We start from the raw sequence: 16,150 nt of genomic DNA, 5'->3' as shown, positions 1-16,150 counted from the left end.
TTGATTGATGGCGCCTGACTGTCTGGCTTCCTGAACTGCAGCCAAATGCACCGAACCAGGCCTCTTCCGAATGCCGGTTCGTTTGCCGTGGACAATCATGAACCGCTGGATCGTGATTGCGCGATCGCCAATTTCGTGGGTTTTTGAAGTTTGTAATGCGGCTCATGCCCATCTCTAGTCCTAAGGCTTAGAGTACAAGACACACTGGACAAAGAGCAATAAAACTGCAGTATATATCTTTACTTAATTGCCCCACCCCAATAAAACAGGTTGCCCAATAGAGAATCCTAATTTTACTTCATTAAGACTAGTGACTCCCATTTCTCTGACAGAAATCCTTACTGGAGGCCTAAGTGGTTACATGCAAATAAGTTAACTTAACTAAGCAACACAAGCAGTTTAACTCTTTCATGACTGAAATCAAAACACTTGCTAAATCCCAACACTGCTTTAGAGAAAAACAGCTGGCAAGTGAAGTGTTAAGTCCCCTTCCCCTTCCAGTTGTTTCTTTCCTGAACACCCCCACCTCTAAATTTAAGAGGGTCTGTCTGGCTACCATTATATGCAGCTGTGCTGCAACAAGTAATTTGGCCCTAAATACACCATTCCAAGAATAAATTGTTCTAGGATGTCACAGATTTGCAATCCCATTCTTGCTTTGAGGTGCTGCAAGTATTACCTAATTGCCCTAATTTCCTAGTACCTAATTCAGGGCACAAAATACAAAAGTGTTACACACAAGCCAATTAGGCCTATATGATTCCACCTTGGATAACTTTGAACAGCTATATGGAAGGTGATGTGCACATTCACCAGGTGCAGTTTTTTACTATCACTATAATAAAATTATACCTGTTGAGCTTCTGCCAACACTTAAAGAAAAGCTGTTTTATACAAGATAACTTCCGGCAAGCCTACTTTCCAGCCTCTTGATATAAAGGATGCCAAAGAGAAATTTTTTTTTCCCCAAAAGAAGAGGGGATTGTATAGAAATTAATTCTGCCGGATGTCACAGCATGGGGCCAGTAAAGTTAAAGAAAATATTTTAAAAGTGTGTGGGGTTATAATTAAAATCCTATGACTCTCTGTCTCTTTACTTATCCTTGTTATTTTCAGTTCATTCGTATTCCCATTGAGGTAAAAGTCAAGTCAACATCTTACATTTAGTTGCCAAGAGCTGAGATTTATATTGGCCTCGAACAAGCCGGCAGGTGGACCCATCTCCATTGCAGACCCCACAGTTATCTTCCTTCACTGTGCTTCCCAGCTGGTGATCACAGCCAACAATCTGACAAAAGAGAAGGATATGCAGTTCAAATTGAGCACCTCCGGACTGTTGGATCCATCTCTGTGGTTAATTCCCGCCAATTTTCCCCCCTCACAATGTCTCCAGAGGGCCATAAAGCAACTTAGCAATGAGAGGAGGAGCAAATGAATCTGGCCTGGACATTTCTGTGTGTACTTAGGAGCAAACTACTTATAAAGTAGCTGAAAAAAAGGAAGAGAAAAACATCTTTTAAATGGAGTATCAGGTAGTATTACTTTTATCGTGCTGAGAACTGAAGAAGTAAGAGAACATATGATTAAGGCTCCAACACTCATGAAGCTCTCATATTTACGTCATGGAGAACTTAGTTTTTGATCAATCTTCCAGAAAAAAGTAAAGTTCACATTATATTGGGCAAAGTATCCACTGTACAAAAACAGTAAGTGAAAGTTATATTCTGATGATTTTACCATATCAAATACAAGCATGAGAATCAAGCCTGAGACCAACAAAGCAGATACAGGCTTTGCTCACTGTTTGTTATGTGTACATTATTTCAGAGCTAAAATTAGTGGGACACAAAGCACATGAAATGATGTGTAGGATCGCCAGCCTATAATATTAGGCAAATGGATACCTATGATTTGGAGCACTATACATAGCTTTAGAATTTTGCTGCAGTCCTAATAAAATGCCTACTGTACCTGCTATGCCTGTCAGAACAACATGTGGTGTTACTTACATCTGACCATAACCTCATTCTGTGTATTGCAAGCCATACTGAGAGAATGTTCATTGTGTGAAACAACAGGGAGGCCATATTGAAAACAAAGAGCAGAGGAGTCAGGAAATCTGGATTTCATTTCTAGCTCTCCACAGGCATTGGGGAGCTGTTGCTAGAGTACTTTCTTCCAAAATTTACACAACCTTGAGTGCTCAGATCAAAACCAGTACATAAAGCCTGATCTACAAAACAGGCTAAGTCAGAAGTACCTGGATGTAGTCCCATGTAAGTCAATACAGTAAACTTGTGTGTTTCTTTCATTATTAATTACAGTAATAACAAAAAATGGGATGTCTCATCATAATTATCATAATTAATAATGAAAATGAAACAAACTCCCCATCTAAGCAATGTATAAAGAAAAAATGCATGAATTTCTTCGTTTGTTTTGTTCTGGTTTCTTTCCTCATTGCAATCTCTGCCTCTATTGGTTCACTTTTACAAGGCAGGCAGTATTTTCCTAATAAGGGCATAGAGAGAGCACATTGTTCCTTTGTGGCAGGGGGAAGAAAGGTTCTGGGCATTCTTGAATGACTGCAAACTGCAGCTACTAGTATTACATACAAGTGTGAGGTATTCAAATTCTGAAGGAAATGGGGTGGGACTCTTGCCTTCCTCTCTCCTCCCCAATACCTGTCCAGCTGGGCCAAATTTTTCCTTGCATTCTGCACATCCTTGCTCACCTGCTGCTCTCCAAACCCTATCCTCCATCCAAGCAAATTTACCTGAAGGTCCTCCTGTTGCTGCCCGCCTGCCCAGTGGCTTTGTATCACCAAATGCCCTTGCCTTCTAAGTCTGCCTCCTCCTTATCTTACTGTTCTTCAAGTTCAGTGGCCATAGAGCTGTCTGTGCTACTGTTTGGATCAATTCTCCCATAGACTTTAATGCTTCATTGCCTCATAAGGCAATGGACTTTATTCTATCTGTCTGACATTTGGCAGCATGGGTGTCCTTGAGAAATACAACAAACCCCTGGAGTTTTATTCAGTTTTGATGGAACACCATGAAGGTACAGATCTGAAAAAAAGAGGAGGATCTTCCACTGAAACCAGTGAGAAATAATAATGAAATAGATTTCTGAAAATGAAAACAACAGTAAGGAAACAAAATCATAAACAACAACTTGGTAATGAAACAATCCCTTTTGGAATTAATAAAAACAAAACAAAACAGACTCCTATGAAAAAGTCTAGTATACTGTTTGTAGACTACATAGGGGCTTACCTAAGTAGGGGACTGGGTAGCCCAGCCAGGAGACCCTAATCTCATCAGATCTCAGAAGCTAAATAGGGTTAGCCTTGGTTATTAATTGGATGGGGGACCTCCAACAAAGACCAGGGTTGCAGAGGCAGGAAATGGCAAACCACTTCTGGTAGTCTCTTGCCATGAAAACCCCACCAGGGGTCACCATAAGTCAACTATGACTCGAGGGCAGGATTTCATTTTCAAAGTAGATCCAGAGGAGTTAGCCATGTTAGTCTGTAGTAGCAAAAATAGAAAATAGTCCAGTAGTACCTTTAAGACTAACCAACTTTACTGTAGCATATGCTTTCGAGAATCACAGTTCTCTGATTCTCTGATTCACATTTCTCTGATTCTCTGATTCTCTGATCACAGTTCTCTGATTCTCGAAAGCTTATGCTACAGTAAAGTTGGTTAGTCTTAAAGGCGCTGCTGGACTCTTTTCTATTTTCAAAGTACTGATATATTTTCAGAAGTTCAGCTGGGCACTCAAAGGTTCCCCAAAAGTCAGTAAGAACTAAACTTGCCCTAGGCTGAACAGCATGTGACAAATCTGTTTCTGGCTCCAGAATGAAAGAATTTTCACCAAAATATGATCTACATGGGAGAAGCTAAAAAAAAAAAAGTATTGTTAACAACAATTTAATGCTTATCCTACAACATTTCAAAGAGGAAGGAAGTTCTCATTTTATTTCCAAACAAGGTACACAGGTGAGATAGGGACGGAGCCAAATGAGAGAATCGTTTCTATATTTTCTACCTAAAATGTTATCTTCAAACCCTGATACCTAGGCAACATGTGCTCATGTTTAAACACACAGTGTTTTGCTCCAGTTTATTTTAAAAACGGAGAGCTTGAAAATGTAGTACATATTTGCAAAACTGCAAGCCCCTATTGCCAAGGTCTAAGGTGGCCAGTTCTTAACATAGATATTGCATCCATTTCTTAAACAGCTGTGCCTTCTTTTGTCCTTCTCCTCTCCCAGTTCTGTTGCCTTCCTTTCCCTCCTCTGTAGTATGATGTTCCAGCATGTGGGAGTGGGTGACAGCTGATGATAAGGAATAGAGAGATAATTCATGGCTGCGTCTTTTTAACCTCTGCAAATCTGTTAAAGAAACAGAAGCAAATTCTGGGATACTTCCTGGCAGGGCTTTTTTTCTGGGAAAAGAGGTGGTGGAACTCAATGGGTTGCCCTCAGAGAAAATGGTCACATGGCTGGTGGCCCTGCCCCCTGATCTCCAGACAGAGGGGAGTTCAGACTGCCCTCCGCACTGCTTGGCGTGTTCCAGCTGCCCTCCATTCCCCCACATTCCAGCTGAAAAAAAGTCCTGCTTCCTGGCAACCTTATACCAACTTCTACTTGCAAGGGAGCCTGGTCATTTTACAGTTTTGTCACTCACCTGTTTTTGGAAGGAAAGGGCTATGATTTATAATGGATGCAGAAAATGTGGATTTTTTATTCTTATCTTAGAACCTGAGTACAAATTTTCATGCAAGACGTACTATGTCCTGCAGACAGTTACAGCTGAGAGATACTGCAATAGGTACAATCTGGGCATGTTCCATCAAACCTAATAATGGAATGAAAAAATGGGCACAAAATCTATAAAACAGTAAAAAAAGATAACTGGGAAGCACAACCATCTAGAGACTAATTTTATTTTGAGATGAAAAACAAACTTCTTAGAAAAGTATGCATCAAGAATTTGCCTCAGAGAGTTGGTACTACATTCTCACACCAAAATGTGGTAAGTTATTAAAGTTGGTAGTAACCTTCAGGTTTGCCAGGACTCATGATTAAATTTTCTGGACCACATGGCTGTAGAAAAAAAAAACACATAGCTCAAACACTAGCAGCCAAATAAAATGAAACCATATGTTTTTAAAATACATTGATAGGTTTTTAATATCTGTGGTTGACAGCCGTAAATCTGAAGTTTAAATTTTGTTGCTTCTGTGAGTTTAAAATAAAATGCAGAGGGCCAGATTTTAAGTTATATTTTAACAGGTACAAAGAGGAATGTTTGTCAGATGTGTTCATTTTTAAAAGCCACATGTGCTTGGATGAACTTATAACACTATTAACAGCGCATTCTATTGAAGCCGGTATCTTAAGAATCTTGAAGGATTGCAGTTGCATTTTACCTAAATTGGAATTTGAGCCAAGTTTGATGGATCTTACCAAGTCTATAGGAATTTCATGTGGTTCATAAAACGTTCATAAAGTTGATGAATTCTCAAGGGGGAGAGCCAGGAGGTGGGCTTTACCTATCTCTGCTGCTACCAAATTTCAACTAAAGGATGAATTTGGAGTGCCCTTTTAAGATTAAACATCAGCTTTAAAGGGGAAAAATTAACATGAAGAAAATAAAGGATTTGACCTCTCCAGCTTTTTTACTCAATGTTGCCCAATTCACATTCTTACTCCAGCCCCCATCCCACATGGCTTTCATCCACATAGGCCCCATAATCCCCATCATAACCTTTTTTTGTTGGTCAAAAGAGATCTCACGTCTCTTCAAAGTCTCATTCAAATTGTGTTTCAAGAGACCTATTTACACTTAGATCAATGATTTCTTTAATCCTTCTTACAAGTCCTATGACCACAACAGCTGAGTTTATATTACATAACTGGTACTGCATTGGGTGAAGAATGTCTAAATTAAATTATTTTCCGTTCCACATAATGTACATTCTCTGCATAACCACTAGTCATTGCACTAATTTTCTGTCCAGCAAGCATCTTGTACATTCAGACTTTTTTATGCACCATCAGTGAGGGGTTCATTCCCTTAACAGTTCCGAACCGTAGTTTGTCTTATGTGTTTTGTACAGAAAAAAAAGAGAAAAGAACAAACAGCCAATCTGCAATTATATCCCAAATATGGTTGCCTGGCATTATGCTTTGATGTAACAATATCATACTGTCGTTTAGGCCAGCACCCATACTTCACAATGAGTTTGATTCTGACATTTGGGCTAATACTGTGTGGAACTGGTGGAGCCAAAGACTTGTATATGTTCCCCTGACATTAAGATACATACATAATGTATGACTACTCTAAAGAAAGAAAGAAGGGCCACCAAACAGAGGCAATTAATGTTTCATGGGCCACTTAAAAGGCAACTAATGAAGGCCTAGCCATATGTATAGCTGCTGTATATCCCCCAACGTGTGAACCTTGGCTCTGTTTAAAAGATTCTTCCAGGAATACAAAGTGGACTAGCAACGACAAGTTCTGGCTGAGCCTTGTTTTCCCATAAATGCCCCAGGGTAAGAATTTTTCACAATCATTTCTTTTCAGTGTTGAGAAACTTGGGCAGGAAATAGCATAATAAGAACAAGCCAGCAAATCTAGCCAAGTATAGATAAATCTTTTTTGTCTTTCAAAGGCCTTGTCTGCACCACAAATTTTATGACAGAGATCCTGATATTGGACTGGGTGTCCCTAATCTTCTTAAACACTTGCTTTTAATTTGAACCTTGTTCATGTTTTATAATCAGGTTGACAAGCTGATGCACCCTTGAGCTTTCAGCTGGCTATTTGCAGATACAGATGAGAGCGCACATTGGAATGAGGATTGCATCTGGCTTTATTTATTTATTTATTTACACTATTTATAGCCTGCCTTTCTCACTGAGACACAATTACACAGTGTGAGTCAGGACAGTCAATTTCAAAGTCATTTCAATATACGTGCAAATTTGCAAAGATTTAAAACCATCAGATATCCAACACAGAGCTGAAGAAATGCTGAAACAGACCATAAGCAATTCTAAGACTGAAATATTAAACAACACAAGAACTACCCAATAGGACTGTAGAAGACTAGTAAAGTCTGAGTCTTTCATACTTACAGAAATAGTAGTAAACTCTATAGTCACTCCCTATCCCTTTACTGAAGCATCTCTTTGACTGCACAGTTGAGCATGATACTGCTTGTAATAACCGGAAATTGGTCATTATTTTAGGTGAACAAAGAAATTAAAAGGGGATCGTCACCTTTTTAAGATATACATTTTTGGTAAGTACCACAACCATATGTATGTATGTATGTATGTATGTATGCATGTCATTTATATTCCGCCTTTCTCACTGAGAGTCAAGGTGGATTATATAGTGTGAGATTAGTACAGTCAGTGGCAAGGATAAGGGCAGGTATTTCCATACAGTGTCAAGAACATTTCCATAAACAATGTCATGGGGTAAAAGAACGTAAGTTTACAAAGTTATAGTATTAGCAAGGATCCAGTATGGGGTTGAGGAACTGCTGAAACAGAACATAATCAATTCTAGGACTTATATTGAACAACATAAAGCACAGGTAGTATATAAGAGTACATATTTAAAGCAACAGATAAAATGTAAGGCAACATAATGGTGAAATCTATGGTTTCTAACTCATTAGTGAAACTTCTGGGATCCCTTTCCTACAATACCGCCCTCTTAGCTGAGAAAAAGGCCTTTTTGAATAATTCAGTTTTGCATTGTTTGCGGAGAGCCAGGAGAGTGGGAACTCTCCTGACCTTCTCAGGCGGGCCGTTCCATAGGGCTGCCGCAGGGTTCCATAGGGCTGCTGTTGATTTCACCCATGTACAGGCTGGTACCTGCAAGAGACCCTGTTCAGATGAGTGAAGCTGCCATGGAGGGACATAGGGAGAGAGGCAGTCCTGTAGGTATGCTGGACCAAGGCTGTGAAGGGCTTTGTATGTAATAACCAATACCTTGAACTGAGCATAGTAACTGATAGGTAGCCAATGGAGTGACTGTAGGATGGGAGTGATGTTCAAGCTCCTGCTCACTCCTGATAATAGTCGAGCCACAGCATTTTGCACCAATTGGAGCCTCCTAGTTAACTTAGATGGGAGACCAATGTATAATGTGTTACAATAGTCAAGTTTTGATATTACCATAACATGGATCCAGGCAGCCAAGTCGGCCAATATCTCTGATTCTATAACAAGCCTTCCTATATTACCAGTTTAATAGAGGAGGTCTAAGGTAAATGTGAAACCTTTTTGAGAGAGTCAGTAATACATAGGTCACACAAATACAGGTGGTGTTAATGGTGGGGTTCAAACGCCAAAGAGAAGGTGTTCTCGAGTTATAAGCCTGGGTAGGGAATACCTGAAGCTCTGTGTGTGTGTGTAAATAAAAGGAGTGTTTGTTATGACCAGGGCTCTCCTGAGGTAAAAGTTCATGGTAATGTAAGAAAGAGCTGAATTTAAGGTCCAAACAGACAATGATTTAAACAGTAGACAAAAACATTACACAAGTAGTCTTGAGTGAGCACTGGGTGGGATGAAAAAAGTCATGCAATGGTTAATTATAATCTATTCTAATCTAATCCCCATCCCTATAATAATAATCTATTTGCATGTACATATAACAGAAGAAGTATCTGGAATCTTTTATCCCCAAGAGAAACCAAACTGAATATTTTTAACTGTAGTCAGGGCCAACCTGAGGATTTGGGACACTACAGGCTAGGGAGGCCCCAGGAAGGCATGAAGACTGCCTTCCTGGGAAAGGCACTCTACCCACACTGTGGGAGAGAAAGGAAGATGGCACCCTCCAGGTTGTGATGGGAAGCTGCTTCCTACCCTTCTCGTCCCCCCAAAGGTTGGGCAAAGTAGTGCCCACCTCATCTCTTGGTAGTTGAACTTGGCAGTGGCCACCCTCCTTATCCTCCAGCAGTGGAATGAGGGCTAACAATGGGGAATGGGGTACACACCTTCCTCATCCCACATGGCAGGAAGCCACTGCTCGCCTCCTCCCCACCTCCCCAAAGTGAGACCGTATGAAACAAGGAAGGCAGAACAGGGCTGGGCTAGGCCCTGGGCCTGCCCCATCCCAGAAGGAGGGAAGGAGAGAGCAAGCCTGCCACTGGGGCCCGGGGATCCTCCTAGGGAAGTACCCAATGCTGCAGGCAGGCAGCTGAGCTAGTTGGTGCCCCTCCACCTCTACCATCCGAGGGGATCATAAAGGTCATTAATAGTCAGGTATAGCATGAGAGAATGTGTGTGTGTGTGGTCCTGGTTAATTTCCCATGTATTTCCACAGCAGCCTGCATCTCCTTCTATCTTGTGAATGATTTCAACAGACATGCTGGGTGAGGGGGAAAAAAGAATGAATGTCATATTTGTACTTAGTATACAATGAGGTCATATACACATAGTCATATTCATTGACTTTAATTCACTCACTCTTTTCTGCTTTATCACGTCACTCATCACTTTTCATTAGGATCACTGTTACACCAAAGATTCAAGCAAGGTGATGCTTATGAACCATATAATTTGTTATCCTTTTTTTAATTTCTTGGGGATTTGGGATGGCTTCAGGAGCCACAAATCCTTTATCTAATAGTGGGCTGAGGTCATAACAGACCCACTGGAGTCGAGTCAAATTGTGCCCGGCTGTGGGTACTGGGAATCATAAAGCTGGATGATAAATGGCCAATCTACCCCTGCCTTGGATCTACTATGAAGCCTTTCGGTAAGATGTGTGCTGGGAGTTCCCACTCTGAAAAAAAAATCCCAGGTATGAAGGGGACTATTCAGATTGGGACCATGGTGCACAGTGACAGACTGTTTAAGCCTTCCTCCTGTACTCTTTTCCTACTTCAAAATGGCTCTGGGGGATACTATATGCCCCTTCTGAGATCAGTATGTACCTACTGATGACGTGCACATATGTTTCCTCATGGAGTAAAGAGTACTCCTTGGGGCCATTTCAAATCCAGAAAAAGGCACAAGATAGGATTAATATTGTATTGTCGAAGGCTTCCACGGCCGGAGAACGATGGTTGTTGTGGGTTTTCCGGGCTGTATTGCCGTGGTCTTGGCATTGTAGTTCCTGACGTTTCGCCAGCAGCTGTGGCTGGCATCTTCAGAGGTGTAGCACCAAAAGACAGAGATCTCTCAGTGTCACAGTGTCCACACTGTGACACTGAGAGATCTCTGTCTTTTGGTGCTACACCTCTGAAGATGCCAGCCACAGCTGCTGGCGAAACGTCAGGAACTACAATGCCAAGACCACGGCAATACAGCCCGGAAAACCCACAACAACCATAGGATTAATATTCTTCTCTTTTACACTGCAGTCCCAAGCCAAATAGGACTTGCATGCTCCTGGGAATCGTGTTCCCAGGAGCATGCTGGAAAACAACATCTTCATCATCCCAACAGGTTGGCTTTTGGTTAAGTCCTATACTCAGTTGTGCCTTTCATACGGGATTTCAGGTTGAAGAGGAGCTGAAACAGTTGCTGGAATTGAGTGCTGGAACTGAGCGCATGGCTTCATCTGGGAAACCACAAACTGGGGCTCAACTCCTCTGAATGCTTCATATGTTCATCTGTGTTCTTAGGCATGAGCTACTCCTGCTACATAGGACAATTTAACAATGGTCATGCAGTAATGTACACCAGTATAACTTGAAGAAATGCAACATGACGGAAAAAAGGGAGACCTACAGTTTTTATGCTGCTCTTTTCTAGTATTTCATTCAGGCATGCCTTTCACACTTTTCTCCCTTTGAAGCACCAAATAATGGTACTGCTTGTTTCATTACACCTTTCTTTAACACAACAAATATGAACTATTTGCTTTAAAATCCTGACAGTCAATATGACAGCTAAGGTTTACTAGGCACCATTAGTGCAGAGACAGAAGCACACTGCTTACAAATTGAAATATGATGTATTAAATTGCATTAAATGATAGCTCAGTTGCAGTCAGCAGCTATTGAAACTAGAGATGGGCACAAACAACAATATGAACAAAAAAAAGCCACGAACAGCCCAATCTGCTGTTCGTGAACAAGCTGTTCATGAGGCCCCATTCTAAACGAACAGGTGGTCGTTGCGAGCCTCATTCGTTGCTGTTGGTCAAGCCAGACAGTCTGGCACCTGCAATCAATTCCCTTGGCAACTTAGGCAGGGATTGTCTGAACTCTGTCTGAACGCCTGCTGTTGCCCTGGAAACCCCAATCTAAGCCCAATTCAGCTTGATAGGCAGGACTTCCTTTCAAGTGTGGAGCTCCAAATTTGTTGCAAGGGAGCAAAGAGCAGGGGGGAGGGGGGCTCCCAGCTCTGGTTTTGCAGACAGTGGAGAGGGAGAGGCTGTTGGCATTTTGAGAGAGAGAGTGCATTGGAGCTTGAATTTTCTTTGTGTGTGATGGGACAGAGATAAGGATGTACCCCTTCAGGTTCCAGGGCTGCTGCCAGGCTCTGGGCCAAGCTATTATTTATTACTGGTACCTTTCCTGCTGCCTGCTCAGGTAAGGTTTCTGGGAGTGGTACAGTAAGGATCTTGACCAAACTTGGATGATGGCTGGAGGAGAGCCTGCTGGCCCCCACGAACATCCAACCACAAACGTGTTCGTGAATAGGTCATGCTCGTAAGTGTTCGTGAGTCCCTGTTCATGGATGGTAACAAACAATGAACATCATGTTTGGGTTTTTTTTTCCTGTTCATGCCCATCTCTAATTGAAACACAGACTGACATCTTTCTGTATGAGTCACCCAGATTCCCTTGAATATTAAGCTGATTTGATTTTTCCCCCCAGAATAAAAGCTACCAGGTTTTCCAGAGAAAGGAAATACCTGCATAGACAACAGGGCCACATTACAAATTATCAAGGCATCTTTGCTCCAATATTTTTGGAAAAGTTTAAGCATCGCAAGAAATTAGAATTACATAAAGCCTTCTTTTAAGTATTTGCTCATTCTTTTAGAAGGCAAATTACTAAACAGAGTCTTTATACAGCAGTGCTTGCTTCACATCATAGAGTCTGTGATACTCTGTCAGCTGCAATGACTTCATGACATATTTGGGTATCACCACTCACGCTGTTCCATCTGCAAGGCACGTTAATTTGCTGTCAAACACACAGAGCTTCTTTTGTTGATAGAAAATGGTGCTCTAGCCAGATGCAACCAGAAGTCCCACTGGAGTACATCTTTATTGTCAGCACTAATGCCAAAGTAGGCCTTCTGTTGCTGCAATCAGATAATTAGTCTGTCCCCTTGTGAAACCATATTCAGCTGGTTCACCCTGACCCCAGTTATCAGCAAAACGCCTGGATTTTAGGCTTGGAAATCTTGTGTTCCAACTCAATCCAAATGTTGTAATAGAAAAATGGTATGAGCAGAATGGAATGAGATTATAGATTGGGAGAAGGCCCGTTTCCCAAAAAGGAAAGAAAATGATCAACATTAATTTACATAGATTCATACATTTAAAATGTTATGTCATTGCAAAACTGCTTATTGCTTATAACTGAATTTCAAAAAGACCAGTATGCAATCTTGATCTTTAAAATCTAGCTGAATGACAAATATCTTTTCTGATATTACGTATCACAGATCACAAACCAGGGATTTTGAGCCTTTGCAAATGATCCATGTGACGACCTGATAAAGACCCCAAGGTCTGCAAGCCTTACCAAGTTGTCGGTCACATCCCCTAGAATTAAAGACTTAAGTCTTAAATAGAAAAAATATTAATTACTTAACAACTGCTGACCAAATGTTTGCACCACTCTGTGACTCACAAAAGGACAGTTGCCATAATGAAGCTCTAACAATCCCTCTCCATATTAAAATACAAAGGCCAGGTTTCCCTGTTCCTCAACCCCAGCCAGTTCTGTTGGGGAATGACTTGATGGGCTGGACAGCTTCCAGTTGGCATAGGTCTGCTGCTTTGCAGTCTTCCCACTGGTCCTGTGGAGGCTCTAGTGTATCTCCTCAGGCAGATGGAGCCACAGACCTTATAACCTATTCCCAGACTATCTGTGCTCTTTCTCCTGCCTTCTCCTGGATGGCAAATCCTCCTTGCCTTCAGTCTCTCATTCACTCAGCTCTTGGAAGGCCTATGCTGTGGTAGCTGTCTCCTTCTGGAAGATCTTCTATCATCCAGCTGCTTCTCTTCTGCCTCTCAACTACCACTTATATACCTTCTCAGGAAGGTTCCATCCAATCAGCTGCTGACTCTTGGTCAAGCTTTGTTCTTATTAGCTCTGGAATCCAGGCTTTAGGAGCCCCTTCAAAGCATCCTTCCTAATCTTACCAGCACTGCTCTTATCCATTGCATGCTCTCTGAGACACAGGCTAGTACGAATGTTGTAAAACTTTCTGAACATAGTCTCCATAGGGGACTATCTGGCAGAAGGAACAACTCTCTCACATGTACTGTACCTGGCAGAATATTTTCAATGCATAAAAAGTAGTCTGCTATGCTTACATGAACCATTGTTGGACAGTAACATTTGTTAGTGTGGTTATACCGGGCAAATGTTACTTGGTTGGCATGGCTATTTTTATGAAATTGCTCCACCGGGCACATTGCATGCTACTCCAGATTACATGCTACTCTAGAGATAAATGTGGGTGTTACAAAAGCACCTGGCACTGATATATGGAATTTCACTCCCTGCTTTGGCATCACAGCTGGGATTCTGAATGCGAAATAAGGTTTGTTTTCAGTCTAGGCTCAACCCCAGAAATTGCTTTTAGTGCCAAAGCTCAGCTTGAAGATGTTGGGATTAATGGTAAAAGTGTTACTGTAGGCCAATACTACATTGAGCAACCACAGCTATCTCCCATACTTCTTGGGTTAGATACAAATAGTGATGAAAGAACACCTCTCAACTTGATTTGGAATTGGCTCAACTTTAGTGAGCTTTCTTGGATAGTGTTGGGAAAGACTTGTTTGTTTTCCAGGATTCATCTCCCAGCACATAACATCTGTGCATCTGTATATAGTTAATCTTCACTAGATTTGCACCCTCTTCATACTATCAGTCATGGCAGAGAGCAGACTGAATATTCAATTGCTCATGCTTATAAAGGATCAGCCGGAAGAACTCCCTGAGGCCTCCCAGCAATATGTTGGTTTGAGGCCTGATGAAATATCTTGGCTGAAAGCATTAAGGCTGGAACCTACAAGCACATGCGGCTTGGATTTGTTGCAAGGATGATTCTTGCAAGGGGGTGGCCACAAACTGTACAGGACAATTCAGGCCTGTCCTTTGACCACTCTCTGTTCAACAGAACATCAAGTCTAATGCAAGGGTAAAGAACAGAACCTTGGCACAGCGTTCCATACAAGTCCACTTCCCCTAAAATCACCTAAACACACAAGTTTTCATAAGCTTTCAAATATTGTTCAGATTACACTGCATCTCGGAGCAGTAAGTGGAACAGCTGCTGTAGAAACCGTCAATAACTCAAAATCCAGGAAGATGATAACTCTTTATAATAATGGTAACAACAGTTCATGTGTACTGTATACCACCCTTCTGGACAGATTAGTGCTCACTCAGAGTGGTGAACAAAGTCAGTGTTATTATCCCCACAATGCAGCTGGGGAGTTCGGGCTGAAAGAAATGGCTTATCCAAGGCCACCTGGTGACATCATGGCAGCAGTGAGATCTGAACCAGCTAAGTGCTACAGCGCAACCCAACAACTTACTACTACTCTATACTAGCTTTACACATTGATCGAATATTCTTATGGGTGGAGTGGATAGTATTCACTTACTAGCCTTCATATGTTCAGCAGCATCAGAGCCTGTGTACATACAAACTGCTCAGTTTATGCTCTAATAGTACAACTATGAAGCTTGGAAGAAGCATGGTTCTTGATTCCATTTGTATGAGCAAGTCTCTGGGAGTTATTCTGAATGCATGCAGACAGGAGAAGCAACCAATGACAGTGTCTCTCTCTCTCTCTCTCTCTCTCTCTCTCACACACACACACACACACACACACACACACACACACACACACACAGAATAAGAATGCTGTTATGCTTTATGCTGGTCTAGGACCATCTTAATAAAGATTGATTGACATACATACAAAAAACAAGTATCCAGGTCTACAGCATTACAGGAATAATTACTGGTGGGTTGCCAGGTTACATTATGAAGACCTCTCCCTGTTGTGGAACAAAGGTGTTGGTGTGAATCACTCTGGGAGAAGGGGAAGTAGTAGTAGAAAGTAGTAGAAATTACCTCAGATTCCTACTCTGTCTTCCCGGGCTTCCACTGTAACAGCAGCATGTAACCCAGCACAGTTCTTTATTAACGTTGCCTCACTGAACACTTCCAACTCAGACCATATCAAAATCAACTTGGTCACTGCTCTGTATCCAGTAATTTTGGGGGGGGGGGGTGGGATCACGAACCAACCAACTCCCAGGTGATTAGCTGGAAGTTGGGTTCTTCTGGCTTCCCATTTTGGAGAATTTAAGAATTTGCCGCTTCCCAGACTTGCTGAGATACAGCAAATCATGGATAGGAATTGTATCAGAAGCCCAGTAGGTTTTCCTTTTCCCCACCCCAAGTTGTGCACTTGGAATGGAGACAAAAGGAGAGAAATGAGTGTTTTCTTATCTGTCTTTTGCAATGCAAAGATTAAAAGCATTGCATCTGTTCTTGTGCAGCTTGGAGGGGAGAAAAGAAACGAGCTCTTTCTACCCTCCCTTTTTCAATGCAGATATCAAAAACATTTCTTCTTTCCCCACATAGCTTGGAGGGAAAGGCAGAGCTCCCTTTTGCAACTTCTCTGTGTACCTGTTGGGGTGGATAAAACCAGAGTTCCAGCCGATTTCCCATCACCAACAGGCAACTACAAATTTACTATTCAGCAGCTATTCAATCCAAACATAACCCTATCAACTCACAGGCTGATTGTAAGTGTTGAAAAAGTTAAATTCATCTGACAAACAAATTCACTGAGAAATTTTTGACTTCCCTTCTCATACGTAATGCATATATTTTAAAACCTGTATGTTTAAATTACAGAAATGTTATTAAGACATATTGGCTGTCAGGAGCTCATGCAC

The 16,150-nt window shown here is 41.5% G+C and overlaps 1 protein-coding gene across 1 annotated transcript in view; it reads right to left on the bottom strand.

Annotated features, from left to right (window-relative positions):
* The window catches only part of ADAMTSL1 (ADAMTS like 1), a 361,881-nt gene that overhangs the window by 220,503 nt on the left and 125,228 nt on the right, over nt 1–16,150 (bottom strand). Inside the window, exon 5 of the mRNA XM_054986918.1 lies at nt 1,162–1,288. Coding sequence (XP_054842893.1) covers nt 1,162–1,288 — 127 coding nt within the window. The remainder of the gene's footprint in view (nt 1–1,161; nt 1,289–16,150) is intronic.

This window comes from Eublepharis macularius, chromosome 8 (genome assembly GCF_028583425.1).
Source record: "Eublepharis macularius isolate TG4126 chromosome 8, MPM_Emac_v1.0, whole genome shotgun sequence".
Classification (NCBI taxonomy): Eukaryota; Metazoa; Chordata; class Lepidosauria; order Squamata; family Eublepharidae; genus Eublepharis; species Eublepharis macularius.
The sequence above is the reverse complement of the archived record's forward strand: the minus strand, read 5'-3'. Positions and strand labels throughout refer to the sequence as shown.